Source organism: Oryctolagus cuniculus, chromosome 2 (assembly GCF_964237555.1).
Source record: "Oryctolagus cuniculus chromosome 2, mOryCun1.1, whole genome shotgun sequence".
Classification (NCBI taxonomy): Eukaryota; Metazoa; Chordata; class Mammalia; order Lagomorpha; family Leporidae; genus Oryctolagus; species Oryctolagus cuniculus.
This window is the reverse complement of record NC_091433.1, coordinates 3,045,764-3,061,653: the sequence shown is the minus strand read 5'-3', so window position 1 is coordinate 3,061,653 and position 15,890 is coordinate 3,045,764. Positions and strand designations below refer to the sequence as shown.

The window sequence follows — 15,890 nt, the reverse complement described above, 5'->3', positions numbered from 1 at the left end:
CTTCCTCCCACGCGGCGGAGGCTCCGTGGGTCCGCCCCGCAGGCCGTCTCTGGGGCAGGGGCACGGCTGGGAGGCGGCAGTGGCCTTGAGGTCGCTGGGGGTCCGTGGGGGGGCAGCGGTGCTGGCCTGGCAGAGCCGAGGAGCAGGTCCAGTGGGGGATGCTGTGTCTTCCCCCATCAGCCTGTCCGCGCCAGCGCCTACCCCGGGGCCTGGGGCCGTGTGAGCCCCGAGCAGGCGCTTAGCAAGCACTGGAGGGCTGGGGTGGGGGCTGGGGAGGGGCTCGCGCCCCATGACCTCCGCCCCCGCACAGAACCCAAGGCGCCCCAGGGCCAGGCCCGCGCGCGCGTCTCGCGCTGGCCGGCAGGTGGCGGTGCGCGCTCGGCTGCGCGGCGGGCGCGGGGCCGGCGAGTCCCCTCCTCCCGCGGCGCCCTCCCCTCGCCGGCTCCTTTCTCTGCTCTCTCGCTCGCGCTCCCCGGCGCCCTCCCGCTCCGTCGGCCGCGGTCTCCCTCGCCCGCGCCGCCCCGCCGCCGCCCTCGGCGACCATGGCGCACCGCGGGCCCCCGCGCGCCGCGAAGGGCCCCGGCCCCACCGCGCGAGCCCCCAGCCCCGGGGCGCCGCCGCCGCCGCCGCCGCCTCCGCGGCCGCTCCGGCTCTGGCTCCTGCTGCCGCTGCTGCTGCTGCTGGCCGCCTGCGGGGCGGAGGGGCGCTCCCCAGAGCCCGGGCGCCTGGGTCCGCGCGCGCAGCCGGTCCGGGTGCGGCGGAGCCCGCTCGCGGGGCGCGCGGAGCCCAGCGGAGGCGAGGACCGGCGGGCGCCCGGCGCAGAGCCCGGCGCCTCGGGTCCCGGTCCGGGTCCGGGTCCGGGCGAGGACGGCGCGCTCGCCGAGGGCCAGGGACGCTGGGCGCGGGCGGCGCCGGCGGCCGGAGCGGCTTCGCGGGCGCAGGTCTCGCTCATCAGCACGTCGTTCGTGCTCAAAGGGGACGCGACACACAACCAGGCGATGGTGCACTGGACGGGCGAGGACAGCGGCGTAAGTGACCTCCGCGCGTGCCCCGGGGCCCCCTCCCCCCGGACCGCCCCGCGCGCTCCCGGGCCGTGCCCCTGCTGGCCTCTGGCCGCCGCTGCTTGGGAGGGGGTCCCTGGATGTGTGAGTCTGTCTCTCTCGGGGACACTCTGGCCCCCAGAACCTGGGCTACTGGGGACGTCCCCAGGGGGTCGGGGCCTCTAGGTGCACCGGGGCCACCCCTCGGGGTTGCCGCCACGGCCCCCACTTTCCCCGGGCTGCTCAGCCTCCCGGTCTGGGGTTTCTGGCTCCGCGGGACCCCGCGGGAGGCGCCGCCGCCGGCTCCGGGACCTCCCGGGCTGCCCGGAGCCCTGTTCTGAGGTTCTCCATTCCGGGGTTCCCCGGGTTCCCCTAGCGTGACCCGCGGCGGGCGGGGAGCTTGGGTGCGCGGGACTTGCGTCCGGGTTCCCCGGCTGGAGGCGCTCAGGCCCCTCCCCCACCGCGCATTCCGGGCCTCGCCCGCCCCCACCCTCCCGGCCGCACTGGCTCGGCTCCAGCTGGAAGTTTGCCACCTGCTCCCCCACGACCACCGCAGTGAGGGGACCTGCCTGCGGCCCCTCAGCACTCCAGCGCTCTGCTCCCACCTCTGGGGTCCTGCGGGTTTTCGAGGGTGCATCTGGCTTGGGGATCCCTTCGTGATCTTCCTCTGGGGGCTGTCCCAACCCGTAGCAGGGAAACGGCCAGTGGTCACTCTGGGGTCACCTCCGGGGGTCTGCCGGTTCCGGAGGAGGGGAGGAGCACACTTGTGTGGGGAGGGGCTCCACACTCCTGCTGGGAGGGGAGTGGGCGGGGGCACCTGCTCCTGCAGCCTGGAGGGGTGCACTCTGGGCCAGGTGGCACGTTTGTCATCTCCGTCCAGGCCCAGGGTCCTCCCAGCTGCTGGAGGCACGGTACTGTGTGCGGGTGGCTGTGCTGGGGCAGGGGGCACTGAGTGGGCTCTGGTGCCGGACCTTGTCCCCACCGGCTGCCAGGCAGCCCCTGGGGTCTCTGTCTTGGGTCATTTCTGGTCTCTGTAGTCATAGTAGCAGCCCCTAGAGGGCTGAGGCCCTGGGGCAGTGGCCCAGCAGGGGGCAGTGCAGGTGCCGAGTCGGGGGGGGGGGGTGGTGGTGGCAGGTGCACCTCCCAGAGAAGCCCCCCCCAGGTGTACCTTGAGAGAAAGAGAGAGCGAGCAGACCCTGGGCGTGTGCCCCGCCCCCAGCAGGACAGAGAGGCAGCCTTGAAGCCTGGAATTCCAGGAACTGGGGAGCCAGAAATACCTACAGCAGCCTCCCGCCCCCACCTCATCTGCCCAGGCTGTGGGTCCCTGGCTCAGGGCTGTCCTTTGTCACTGGGCTTCTGGGGTGGGGGTGGAAGGCTCGGGGCTGCAGGAGGTGGGGAGCGGTGACACCCTGTCCACCCCACTCTGAGCCCGCAGCCCCGTGGGCCTGGCCTTGCTGCTGCGGCGAACGCTGGCTTCTCCTTGGCCTGGGGCAGGAAGTCCCAGGAGCCAGAGTGGAGCTTGGAGGGGCAGCAAGGGCAGGGCATGGGGTGGGAGGCGGGGCCACCTCGCTGTGGGGTGGAGAGAAGGGGCCGGTGGGGACCTGCTGGCCGTGCCTTTGGCTTGAACCGCTGCTCGCACCCCTGTTCCCGGCTGCCCCATTCTCTGCCCAGGGGAACAGCTCGTCGGGGCGACGAGGAGTGACAGCTGTCGCCAGGGGCCAGCTGGGGGGCCTGCGTCTTGTCGGGTGTTCTTTTCTCGCCGCTCGGTGCGCGCCTCGCGCTGCTTCTGGGGTCTTAGAGAGGCTCCCGCCATCTCCACTCGCAGCCACAGGGACAAAGCCCGGAGCCGGGGCCTGGCAGCCAGCGTGAGACGCGGGCTCAGCACCGCAGCCACACAGAAAGTCCGGGGGCCGGGCGGGCGAGCGGAGGGGCTGCCTGCTTTCCCAGGTGGGGGGATTTTCAGAATTAAAAAAAAGCCCTCGATGGTGGAGAGTGCACTTTTAAAAATGGCATCCGAGAGCCTGCGGCCTGGGAGCCGAGCCGAGGGCGGCAGCTCTGGACGCGGCAGCCCGCGGAGATGGGCTCGGCACGGCCCGCTGCTTGGCACAGATCGGTAGGTGGGTGACGCGGGTTCCGTGGAAGCCGGCCGGCATTCCCTTCCCGGGCGCCCCGTGCCGGCTGTGCAGGCCGGGCTGGGTTCTGTGTCTCGGGAGCCGCCCCTGGAGACAGCGCTGTGGCTCAGAGACTGGCCGCTGTGCTGCGTCACCCCGCGGCCGTCCTGGCTGTGGCATCTCTGGGGGGTCCTGTGCCCACGGCTCCTTCCCCGTTGGTGTGGCACCTGCCATGCCCCGGAGTGTCCCACAGCCAGGCCTGCTCGCCAGCTCTGAGCTCTGCACCGCCCCCTGCCCCCATCCCTGACTGCAGATCTGCTTGGTGCAGCGTCTACACCGCTGGGGGCATGTGAGGGAGTCGTGTGCAGAGCGAATTCTGAGCCGTGTGCCGAGAGTCCTGGTGGACCCCGTGTTTGCACCTCTTTTGTACCCAGAGAGCTCCTGACTCCCGCCTCTCTGAGCTGGGCAGTGGAGAGCTAGCCAGGGTGTCGGTTGCGGCCCCCACAGCTCATTCCTGGGGCTGCCACCGCAGGGTCCCACGGGCCGGACGCGACCCAGGGTCCTGGTGGCCAGAAGCCCAAGGCTGCGGTGTGGGCCCCTCTCCTCGGCTCGCAGACGTGGTCTTCTCCCGTGTCCTCCCCCAGCTGTCCCTCTGGGTGTGGCCATGTCCTCGTCCCCTCCCCCCGCGTGAGGACTCTGTCACATTGGAGCGGCACCACCCTAAGAATCTTGTTCTTACCTTAACCGCCTGGTTCATGGCCCAGTTTCCAAGTGGCCATATTCTGACCAGCACCCCCGACCTCAGCGTGGGGGAGCTTGGGGTGGTCCCATGGGAGAGGAGAGGGGCACGTGGACAGCTGGCCTTGGAGGCTGGGTGTTGTCTTCCTCTAGGGACACTGTTGGGGAAATTGGGGAAGACCGCCTGGAAGAGGCGGCACCCAGGCTGGTCCAGACGACGAGTAGGTGGGTATATGAGAGAGCGAGAACATCCCAGCAGGAGGAACAGCTTGAGAGAGGTCTGGCGCGAGGGGACGTATGTGACTGCTTTGTGTGTGGAAGAAGCAGAAGGCAGAAATTTAGAACAGACAGGTGGCGGGCGGGGCGCGGGGTATTGGCAGCGAGCCGGCCTCGACTGTGTCCTGGCCCTGTTCCTTTCGGGCTCTAGGGCCCTGGGCACGTGGGTCAAGCCCTCTGGGCATCTTGAAAACAGGAGAAGAGAAGACCCCAAGGTGTGCAACGCAGGCTGAGCAAGGCCGCGAAGTGACGTCCAGGATGGGGCCGCAGCCCTAGGGGGATGGGGCCCGTGAGCACTCGGTGCAGGCCCAGGCCGGAGGCTGCGGGGTGGCGGGGCCTGTCGGGGCGAGGAGGGGCTCGTGGAGGGGAGGGTGGGTGTGTGGAGGAGACTCCGGCAGGGATGCTGGGGGGCGGTGGCCGCGGCTTCCACAGCTTCCCCGTGCGGCAGCAAAGCTGGTGACTGGGGGAGGTCTGCTCCCTTCCGGCTCAGAGGGGCGCACACTGGCTCCAGGCGCTGGGAGCATGAGCAGGGGGCTCCAGGGCGGGAAGCCCAGCCTTTGGTGCGCCGCGGGGAGGCAGCAGTGTCAGGTGCGCTGGGCACACGGGTGGGGCTGCGCTGTCCCCGTTCCCCGTGGGTGGCCTGCGGAGCCTTGGGTGCTGCCCTGCGGGTGCCGAGCCCCCTGGGAGAACCGCCCCTGCCCCAGCCTGCTTCGGGGGCTGCCAGGGGGCCGCTGGGTACAGCGTTGCTGTCTGGGAGTCCAGGCATCAGGAGACCACGTCTCTCTCCACGCTGTTTCCGCGGCTGCTGGAGCTGACCCCAGGGCCCCCTCCCCACCGCCCTCCAAAGTGCCCGCTCTGCCTTCCGCCTCCCCGGGCTCCCTCTCTGGCTAGCCCTCAGCTGGACGCTCACCCTGCCTCCTACAGGAAGCGCCCCAGTGCCTGCCCTTCCTTGGGGGGGGGGGCTCAGTTTCCCCAAGGGAATAATGAATGGCAGCGCCAGATGGTCCCCGGGTCCCTGGAGGAAGGCACCGTCCTGGCGCCCACAGCAGCCTCGTCCAGGGCACCGAGGGCGGCCAGCTGCCGCATGGGGGCGGAGGCGCGCACACCTGAGCTGCAGGCTTGCCTGGCCATGCCCTGCACCTGCTGGACAAGGATGAGCGTCCCCGGCCCGCTGTCTCCAGCTGTGGAGTGTGGGTCGGGGTCCGTGAGTGCCAGGCTGGTTCCAGGACCTGGCGCCCTGTGGCCCCCTAGCCAGCCTTGCCCTCCTTTCTCGGGTCTGGTAGCTCATCTCCGCCTTCTCCGTCTCACACTGCAGGTGGCTTGAGCGTGGTGTCCCCTCGGTGCCCTGCCCTGTTGGGTTCTGGGGGCCCAGGGCTGAGCGCAGTCAAGCTGGTGCCTGCCCCGGGGAGTGTGCACGAGGGACAGCTGGGAGGGCTTCCTGGAGGTGGAGCAGGTGGTGCTGTCGGACAGGAGGCTGGGCTGGTGAGGGTTGAGACAGAAGATGTCTGTGGGTGCAGGAACCAGGCGTTTGGCGCTGAGAAGCCTGCCCTGGAGCCCTGAAACGGACAGAAGGGCCGTGCTGGTGCCTCTGGGAGAGGCTCTGGAAGTGTCACCCCCCTCCTCGGCACAGCCGGTCAGATCCGCACACAGCCCGCGCCGGCGCGAGCTTCTCAGAGTGACCGCGGCTGCGCTGGTGATGGGTTTTCAGAGTCTGGCCGAGGCTGGCAAGGGGAATGGCGGCGAGGACCGAGTTGGAGCGGCCGGAGCCTCGGCCGGATGGGGAGGACCGCACGTGTGAGCAGCTGTGTGCTCGCGTGAACAGCTGGGCTCTCCCACACTGAGTCCAGGCTCGCGCAGGACGGGCCCTCGGGCTCAGCTTCTGGGTGGTGCCCGAGTGGACGGCCAGGACGCCGTGGCCTGTGCCCGGACAGCGCTGCCCCCTCCCTTGCCGTCTTTGGCACAAGCAGAGAGCTTCCTGCAGCGCCGAGGCTGCGTCTCTCTCCCGGCGCCCTTACCGAGGCCCAGAGGTCGGTGCAGGCTGAGGGTGGCCGTTCCGCCCAGAGGAGACCCGTCTTCACCCACAAGGGGCTCTTCCTGGTCTCCAGCCGCGCCTGATTCCCACGTGTCAGGAGCACAGGTGGCACCGCCCGGCCTCCCGACCACGCTCTCCGCAGTTACAGACGCCCCTGGGGAGCCCCGTTCCTGCTTCCTGGAGCCCTGCACCCCGACCTGCACCCCGCCTGGCCCCCTTGCAGCCACCACTGCACTCCAGGAAGCCCTCGGCGCCTCCCCTCCCCCAGCCCCCGCGCCGCCATTCTGCTTTCTGTCTGCGTGCAGCTGACTCCAGAGGAGCCTGGCGCGGGTGCGGGTATTCGGGATCTGTCCTCGGGTGGCTGGCGTGGCCGCGCGGCTCGGGGTCGGCAGGGCTGCGTGGCAGCCGGGTCGGGTCCGCCGGCCTCGGTGTCCCGTGCACCTCTTCTTTATCCGTGTGTGGGTCAGCGGGCGCTGGGCTGCTCCCGCTCCGGCCGCTGGGCACAGTGCCACTCTGAGCGTGCGCGCGCGCGTGTCCGTTGGAGTCCCTGCTGCATTGCTTCAGCGGCGACCGGCTGGCTCATCCGCCGATTCGGTGTCCAATCTTTCACTTGTGCCTGGGGTTTCCGCTTTAGGGGAACCCCTCTCCTGTCTGCCTGGAGGCTTTTGTGTTTTGTTTTTCAAAGATTTATTTGTTTATTTGAAAGGCAGGGAGAGAGATCCTGAGATGGAGAGGTCTTTCATCGGCTGGTTCCCTCCTCAGATGGCTGCAACAGCCGGCTCTGGGTTGGAGCAAAGCCAGGAGCCAGCAGCTCCGTCCAGGACGCCCACGCGGGTGCAGGGGCCCAAGCCCTTGGCGCATCCGCTGCTGTCTCCCAGGCGCATCAGTAGGGAGCTGGACCGGAAGCCGAGCAGCCGGGACACGAACCAGCGCTCTGACAGCCGGCCGAGGCCGGAGTCCCAGGCTGCAGCTTAATCTTGGGCCGGTGGGGGTGGGGCGGCCCGGTGCCACCCGAGGGCTGGGCGGGGCTGTGTTTCAAGCTCCAGCCCGCTTCTCCCCCTCCCCACGTTCAGGCGCCGCCCCCGTTGGCTGCCTCGTTGGCCGGCTCAGCAGTTCGATTCTCACTCCGTGGAAACAGCGCTCAGTAGAAAACTCCGTGACTTTCCCCATCTCTGCCCATCGATGCTGCTGACCCCGCCCGGGTTTATTTGCGGGTTTTGTCGTGAGTGCAGCGGGGCTCCTGGGCGTGGATTCAGTCTGCGGCAGTCGTGGGCCCAGGACACACCCCGAGGGGCTTCCCGGCCCTCTGGATGCCCCGGCACAGGCATTCTTCCCTCTGTGCCGTACTCTTGCCCACCCTGAGCCTGAGCCACGAGACTCTTTCGGGATGTGGGACTTATGGGGCCGGCGCGGCGCCCTAGCAGGTAAAGCCACCGCCTGCAGTGCTGCACCCACATGGGCGCCGGTTCGAATCCCAGCTGCTCCACTTCCGGTCCAGCTCTCTGCTAATGCACCTGAAAGCAGTGGAGGATGGCCAAGTGCCCGGGCCCCTGCATCCCTGTGGGAGACCCGGATGGAGCTTCTCACTTCTGGCTTTGGCCTGGCCCAGCCCCAGCGGTCGCAGCCACTTGGCGATGAACCAGCGGGTGGAAGACATTCTCTCTCTCTCTCTCTCTCTCTCTCTCTCTCTCTCTCTCTCTTTCTCTCCCTCCCTCTCTCTTTGTAAGTCTTTCAAATAAATAAATCCTTAAAAAGAAAGTAGATTTTGTAATTAGCGTGGAGCGAGCTACGGAGATTGGAAAGAAGCTGGCTCTTCAGCAATGCGGGCGTCCAAGTGTTAGCGCCGTTTCCCTAATGACGCGGCGGCGAGTGGCAGGGGCGGTGGCTGTGGGCGGTGACGAGCGCCAGCGACTGCGAGCGGCCCAGAGCCGCCTGTGCCGTCCCCTGGTGACGGAGTCCCAGGCTCCGCTGCCGTGACGTCGGAAGGGGAGGGAGTGCCTCGTTCCAGTCGTCCCATCCGAGTTCATGGGGGACAGGTGCAGCGGGGGGAGGACCCTTCTGTCGCACCCCAGCCCCGGACCCAGGCTGCAGCCCCTCCTCACGGCCTCCCACAGCCCCCCGGGGCGGGCCCTGGTTCATTTGGTTCCCTGCCGGCCCTCGGGGCTGTGCTTAGTAGATGCTCAGGGAACATCGGTGAACCGGCCTGGGGAGAGCAGAGGCCCCGCCCAGCTCCCTGCCTGGGCTGAGATGCAGAGGGGGGCCCTCTGCCCTCCCCCGCCCGAGGGGAGCCCCAGAGCCTCAGCTGGCAGCCGGGGCGTTCAGGGGCCAGCGGACCCCAGCTCCACAGTGAGCCCCCCGAGGACTTCCACGGCATCCCTGCCGTCTCCTCCCTTCCAAAAATCCCAGCAAAACCGAACGGTAAACCGAGGCCCTGGGCCGCTTCCGCTCTCTTCGGAGGGCAGGGGGCTTTGGGGTCGGCCCGGACATGGAAGTGCTCTTCCTGGGGGGTAAGAGGAAGGGGCGTTACCCGGTGCCCTTGTTCTGGTCCCCCCCACACCCCACCCCGGCTGGGCGCTGGGCCAGCCGCAGAGCAGTGGCCGGTTTCTGATGTCTTGGGAGCCCTCTGTGGAAGCAGCCCCCCGCCTGGCCTTTGTCCCCTCTCTGGGGCGTGGGGGACCTGCCGCCTCTGGCTCTCTCTGCTCGCCCAGCCTCCCTGATGCCCCGCCCCCACAGCCTGGGCCGGAGCCGCGTGAGTCACCCGTGTTCTCACGCCAGCAGTAGCTGGCTGGGGCCCAGCTGATGTGCCGGGGTGGCGTCCACGGTCGGGGCTCTGATCTGGGGCCATTCCTGTCCCTCCTGGGCTCTGGCTTCCTGTTCGGCAAAGGGGCTGCCGGGCGGTGCCCCTGCCCACGCAGGTGAAGCCCGGGCGAGGGGAGGTGTGTTTCCAGGCCTGTGCCTAGGAGGCCTTGGCACCCACAGCCACTCCCGCTGCACACGAGACCTGGGAGACCGTAGGGTCACTGGGGTCAGAACCCACGCTCCTCCTTTGAGGGCATTGATGGGTTAACTCCCCCGATCCCGGGCAGGCAGCGAGCCCAGCCCTGCTGCAGCCGGCCTCCTCCTGGACAGCTGGTCTCCCACAAGCTTCCCAGTGGAAGCCGCTGCCCGGGAGCCCCCTCCTCCCCATCCCGCGCCGGCTGAGCAGATGCCTGGGCAGTGACGAGGAAACCTCGACCCCGGAGAACTTCAGGGGCTTGAGTGCGGGTGGCAAGGGGGCGTTGGGGTGGCTTCTCACAGGGCCCCTTCCTGGTGGGCGGCCAGCCTGGCACAGGAGGTGCCGGGACACTGCGGGGCCTGGGACCCCCTGTCTGGCCCCGCTACCCCTCCTCCCCATGTGGACAGGAGTTTGGAGCTAGGGGGACAGAGGCCGGACACTGTCAACTGCAGACCCCGTGTGCCTGGCTTGTTCTGGGCCTGCAGCCGTGGGAAAGCAAGAGATCCCCCCGCCCACCAGGCCACAGGAAGATGGGCCAGCACCCCAGCCAGGGGGCCATGGAGGGCAGCTCCAGGCTCTGGGGATGGCTCATTAGCATACAGGGGCTCATTAGCATATATGCATATTAACGAGTCCTCCCCTGGGCCTAGGCTGTCTGGCTGTCGCCTCCTCCACGGTGGGGGCACGGGCGGGTTGACCCCTCCGCCCAGCAAGGCCCTGAAGAGAAGGTGTCCCCCCGCAGGTGCAGGGGTGGTGTGGCCCCAAGGAAGCACCACTCTTGCCTGTCGGAGGTCCTGGGGTGGGGGGAGGGACACTGAGATGGAGGCACACAAGTCTGGGGGTCTCTGGCCGGGCTGGGGTCCGAGAGGTCTCCTGGAGGATTTCCCAAAGCTCTGGGGGACCAGGCAGTCCGGGTGTGAGGGCTGGGAGCACGCATGCCCCCACAGTGCCCACGTGTCTGTGCTGTACCTCCAGGGAGGCTCTGGTGGGTGGTCCCTCATGGCCACCTGTCCTCAGGCCGCCTGCCTGCCCCACGTGAGTCCTGTCGCTGCTGTGAGTGGGCGGAGTTTGTCGCCCACCTGGTCTCCTTTTACAGGCAGGGAAACAGGCTTGGGGCGGCCCAGTGAGTGGAGCCCGCCCCCTGGGAGCAGCAGAGCTGGGTCTGGGGACAGGCCTGGTGTCCTAGGGGGGGCGAGGCTGTGGATGCCCGGGGCCTGGCTGTGGGGGCTGCAGCCGTGCGAGGTCCCGCAGGGCTGTGCTGCCGGCGGCTTCTTCTTCTTCTTCTTTTTTTTGACAGGCAGAGTGGACAGTGAAAGAGAGACAGACAGAAAGGTCTTCCTTTGCTGTTGGTTCACCCTCCAATGGCTGCTGCGGCCGGCGCACTGCGGCCGGCGCACCGCGCTGATCCGATGGCAGGAGCCAGGTGCTTCTCCTGGTCTCCCATGGGGTTCAGGGCCCAAGCACTTGGGCCATCCTCCACTGCACTCCCTGGCCACAGCAGAGAGCTGGCCTGGAAGAGGGGCAACCAGGACAGAATCCGGTGCCCCGACCGGGACTAGAACCTGGTGTGACGGCGCTGCGAGGCGGAGGATTAGCCTAGTGAGCTGCGGCATCGGCGCAGGCGGCTTCTGTTTGCCATCTCTGCTGCTGAGCTGTGAGGTTCCCTGCGGCCGGGAGTGGGCCGGGTCTGGCGGCCTCTGCCAGGAAGTTGGCTGGGTGTGCACGGGTGGGGGTGGGGGCTTTCCCTGCAGCTCACAGCCCCAGGAAGTCCGCGTGCCAGCAGCTGTCAGATCCCAGACAGGCTCTGCTCCTCTCCAAGAAGGAGGCAGCCCTGTGGTGGTGGCTGCTGGTGGCTCCCAGGGTGGTGCCCTCGGGAAGCGCTGCGTGGGCTCCCACCAAATGCAGGGTGGTTGCCAGGGGCTGGTCCCAGGCAGATTCTCCCCGGCCCCTCCCACGTCCCAGGGCTCCGGCCGCCAGGTTCCCGCCAGGATGCCTCGGGCGATGGGCGGCTTGGCCCTGGCTGAGACAGCACATTCCAGCACGTCTGGTGTCTGCCGAGAGAGAGCCATGAGGTCAGCGCGGAGCTGAGGCCGTGAGCAGGTGGACTTGAGCCATTGCCGCTGGGCTCCTGGCTTTCGCGCGGCGGGGAAGCCGGGGCTGCCTGGCCCTGCTCGCCCCTGGGAGGCAGAAGTGTCCCCTACCGTGCCGGCCTCTGCGCCTGGGGCCTTTGGCTCAAGGCTGCTCTCTGGGTTTCCTGTGGCCGCTGGGACAAACTCCATGCAGCTTGGCGGCTCAGAAGCAGTGCAGGTCTGACTCCCTGCGTCTGGACGGCGTGGCCAGCCTTCCGAGGAGGCCGCCCTTGCCCCGGTCCAGGCTGAGCTGTGGCCCCGTACTCCTTCCTCGCCCTGACCCTCGCGCTCCCGCTCGCAGGCCTCTCCCCACCACAGCCCCTGAACCACGTGTGCCAGGGTCCTTCCTCGGTCACCTGTGCCCGGGTCCTGGGGGCAGGACGTGGCCTCTTTGTGGGGCCTGCGCTCCAGGGACGAATCGCGGGGACGGGGCTGTGCGTCCCGGGGGCTCTGCCCCAGACGCGGAGATCCGGGCCTCCTCTGAGCTGCCGTCCATGCACCAGCTGCCCTCTGGAGGCTCCAGCGGGGGAGCCTCCAAGCTTGAAGTCCCCTCAGCATCTCGCTGGCCGGCTCTGCACCTGCTGATGCCCTCCGCCTGGGCTGGAACCTGCCGTCTTGCCTCTGACCGCTGGCCTGCTCTGCTCTTGTCCCCCAGAGCCTGGAACCTCTGCCCTGCCCAGCTCCTCCGAGACCTCAGCCGCCCGCCTGGCCCTAGGGCATTGTGGGTGCTTGGGGAGTGTGCATGGGACGGATGGGCGAACCCTGGGCTGCAGAGAGAGGAAAGGAATTGTACTTGGAAATGTTGTTTGGTTGGGAGGCAGGAGGAGGGGGAGGAGAGGGAGGGAGAGCCCACCCATCCACGGGCTCGCGTCCCACATGCCTGCCAAGCCTGCCGTGGCTGACGCCGGGAGCTGAGACTCACTCCAGGCCAGCCGTGGGATTGGCAGGAACCCGAGGACGTGAGCCGTCACCACCGCGGGGAGCTGGAGTCGGGAGTGAAGCTGGGAAGGGCAGCCCGGCCCCCGCTGTGGGACGCAGGTGTCTCCGCATCTGAGCCACCAGGCCGGCTCGCGGGCTGCTCGGTCCCCGCCACCTGCCTCCATCCGCAGGCCACCTGCCGGGTCCGTGGCTCGGGTGGGCGAGTGTCAGGCTGCAGCCCCCTCGCTTTGACTTAAGACGCAGGTTTTCAGGCCACCTGGAGGTAAAATTTGCCACCTTGGATTGCGTGCCCATCGGGGGCAAATACAAGGCAGGTGGAGGGCGTGGCCTTCGCACCCAGCGCAGGAGTGCAGGTGGCCGGTGTGTGTGTGACAACGCACAATGAAAGGATGGCATTGGCCGCTGGACAGGGAGTGAGAGCGGAGGGCGTGCAGCCAGGGAACCCTGGCCTGGTGGGGTCTGGAGTGGGTGCATGTCGCTCCTGATGGCCAGCCTGGAAGAGGGGACAGCCAAGCCCCAGGGGACACAGTGGCCCAGGGTCCAGGCCTGAGTGAGCTGGGCGGATCGGGCACTTCTCTGGGGTTCTCCGTACCCGCATGGAAGTGGCTGGCCCGGCCCCCAGACGCAGGGGTCTGTCTGAGGTTGTGAGTCCAGTGCTGAGGGTGTCGCCTCCCCTGTCCTCCCCCAGTGAGCGCCCGGAGCTGTGGGCTCTTCTGGCCCTCCCGGAGAGACCTCGGCAGCCAAAGGGGAATCCGGGTCAGGTGCAGGCAGGACTGTTACCTGCCTGGGAATTGCATGAGGATTTGCAGGTTGAAAAAGTGATTCCTGGGTCCAGCTTCCCGTGGCTGTCCGTCAGGAGGTCACCGCACCGCCGCAGGCCCTGTCTCGGGAGGTCGACGGCGTTTGGAGAGCGCTCCTGGTGCAGCCTCCTCTCTGTCTCTGTGTCCAGGGCGCTGGAAACTGGCTCGGGCCTTTCTGGGCGTGGCTGGCGGCCCAGCCCGGGCTCTGGTGGCCATGCAGGTCTGACGCCGAGGGAGGCTGGGGCACAGGGCAGGGAGGCCGCGCTGTGCCACCATGAATGCCGATCCAACAGGAACTCCCTTGCCGCCCCGTGGCTGCCGGCTCGCTGCTCTGGCTCCGCTGGTCCCCCTGGCCGCACCCGCGCGTTCCTCCCTGCTGCGCGGGCCCCGTCCTCGCCCGGGGCTCCCTGCCTGGCGTGCCCGCTGCTGGCCCTGCTCGCCGGGAAACCCGTCTTCCCTCCGCGTCCTGTGGCGGTTCCACGTTTCCAGGCTTCCCTCGCCCGTGGTCAACGCGGTCTGCAATGGTGGATGGGAGATTCAGGAGTCATTCACGCGCTGTCATTTGCACACGGTTCTCAATAGCGTGTCCTGCTCTGCCCCCCACCCCGGCCCCCGGATCTCGCTTGGCCCAGTGTGTCCAGCCCGCGGCTGCCGCCTAGCCGCTGCCGTGGTTTGCCCCGCCCACCGTTGCCGTGTCCAACCGTGAGTGGCCCGTGTGCCCGGTGCAGTCAGTGCCGGCAGCGCTGTCACCGCGCGCCGTCGAGTGCAGGTCCGTGCTGCTGCTCGTGACCCGAGCCCGAGCACAGGCGCCTGCAGGAGCGGCGTCTCTGCCTCTCGGCGGCCACGCGGGCCTGGAGCAGGCGCCCTGGGGGCGGGGGGGGCGGGGCCCTGCAGTCTGGGTTGGGTCGGTCTTTGCATGTGTCACTCTGCAGGTGTGTGCATGTGTGCAAGCATGTATGTGAGCGTGTACACGTGTGCACCTGCAGGTATGCGTGTGTGCAAGCATGTGTGCACACGTGTGTATGTGTGCACCCACCCGTGTGTGCATGTGTTAGTGTGTGCACCTGTGCATGCATGTGTATACCTGTGTGCAAGATGTGTGTGTGCACATGTGTGCATGTTTGTGTGCACACGTGTGTGTGTGCATCTTTCAGAAGCAGCAGCTTCCTGAGGGCAGACTTGGGGGCTGCGCGGGTCTGAGCGTCCCCTGGGATGGGCCCTGCCCACGTCCCCTGGGTTCCGGGATCTCTAACTCTGCTTAGGGTCCCTGCTGCTGCCTGTGCCCCGGGATGCGGCCTGAGCCGGGGCCGTGGGCGACTCCCAGCTGCAGGCGGTGGGTCCTTGTCCTTATCGCCCTGACGGAGGTGCGAGGGATGGACTCCAGAGCTGGCCGAGCCTCAAGGCTCAGCCTGGGCCGGCGGTGGCACACGGCTCCCATGTGGCTGTGCCCAGCTCGGGGGATGGGCAGAGGCCTGGGCTCCCAGGCTCTGGAGGCTGGTGGCAGCCATGCTGTCCCTGTGTGGGGCACGTGTGGTGCACGGTGCGACTCCCACCTTGGAATGTGCGGTGCGGGGTGCCGGGCCCTCGTCACAGGACTAGGAGGACGCCTGGAAGTGCCTGGGGAAGAGAGGGAGGGTGGAGGGCGAAGGCACCTGCCCCGGCCACTGCCGACGGGGGGTGGAGGGCGCGCCTGGTCTCCAGGCCGGTTCTCTGCAAAGAGCCTGGGAGCGGTCGCTGAGGTGGGCGGGGTCGCTGAGATGGGTGGGGCTGCTGAGATGGGCGGGGTCGCTGAGGTGGGCGGGGCTGCTGAGATGGGCGGGGTCGCTGAGATGGGCGGGTCTGCTGAGGTGGGCGGGGCTGCTGAGATGGGCGGGGTCGCTGAGGTGGGCGGGGTCGCTGAGGTGGGCGGGGCTGCTGAGATGGGCGGGGCTGCTGAGGTGGGCGGGGTCGCTGAGATGGGCGGGGCTGCTGAGATGGGCTGGGCTGCTGAGATGGGCGGGGTTGCTGAGGTGGGCGGGGCTGCTGAGATGGGCTGGGCTGCTGAGATGGGCGGGGTTGCTGAGGTGGGCGGGGCTGCTGAGATGGGCGGGGTTGTTTCTGGCTGGGGGGGTGATGGGCACTGCACGGCTCTGGGAGGCTCTGGGAGGCTCTGGGTGGCCCCGTCTGGTTCCGTCCCTGAGCGGCTTGGGGGCGCGACTGCAGGCGGGTTTCCCCCGCGCCCCGCGTGTGGGTCCTTTTATGTCTCCAGCTGCTGTGAAAGTAAATGATTAATTAAGCGGCACCCACACAGGGTTTAAAAAAGGAATGATTTTCAAAGCAAAGTAAAGCCCGGATGATTGGCTGGAGAGAAGGCAGCCTGAGGCAGCAGGTGGCTGCGGAGCCGCGGTCACTGACGTGGGCGCCTGCCCGGCTTGGGCGCTGCCCACATGGCCCACGGTGTTGGCTTGGCCCTAGGTTCTCACCCAGTGGCCGTGCGCCTGGGGTTGACCAGATGGGCGGGTGGTGCCTCCCCCTCCCTCGCCCCCCTCCCTGAGCTGCAGGAGTTGGCACCCAGCGCCAGTGTCTGTCTCCTGGGGACTCGCTATACAGTCAGCTGTGGGGCCCCGCCCAGACGTCCTGAGTGGCAGCCAGAGAGTGGGTCCAGCGTCTGATGCCCGCGGCCAGGGTGTGACCTGAGCCGTCTGAGGACAGGTGACTTCCTGGGGGTGGGGGTCGCCACCCTGAGCATCCCCAGGGTTCAGGGCCAGCAGGAGCCTGGTTAGGAGACGGGAGGAGGCCCCGCCCCAGCACGTGCGCCCAGCAGAGCCGCCCAGGGAGTGCCGAGTGACAC

General features: G+C 68.5%; 1 protein-coding gene across 2 annotated transcripts in view; it reads left to right on the top strand.

The window, feature by feature from the left end:
* Positions 1-461: 461 nt before the first annotated feature.
* The window catches only part of SORCS2 (sortilin related VPS10 domain containing receptor 2), a 212,613-nt gene continuing 197,184 nt past the window's right edge, over positions 462-15,890 (top strand). The window contains exon 1 of one of the 2 annotated variants that reach the window (XM_070069545.1): positions 462-1,028. In XM_070069545.1, the coding sequence (XP_069925646.1) occupies positions 543-1,028 (486 nt within the window). In that variant the 5' untranslated portion in view covers positions 462-542. The remainder of the gene's footprint in view (positions 1,029-15,890) is intronic. The other variant, XM_070069546.1, reaches the window with a different exon arrangement.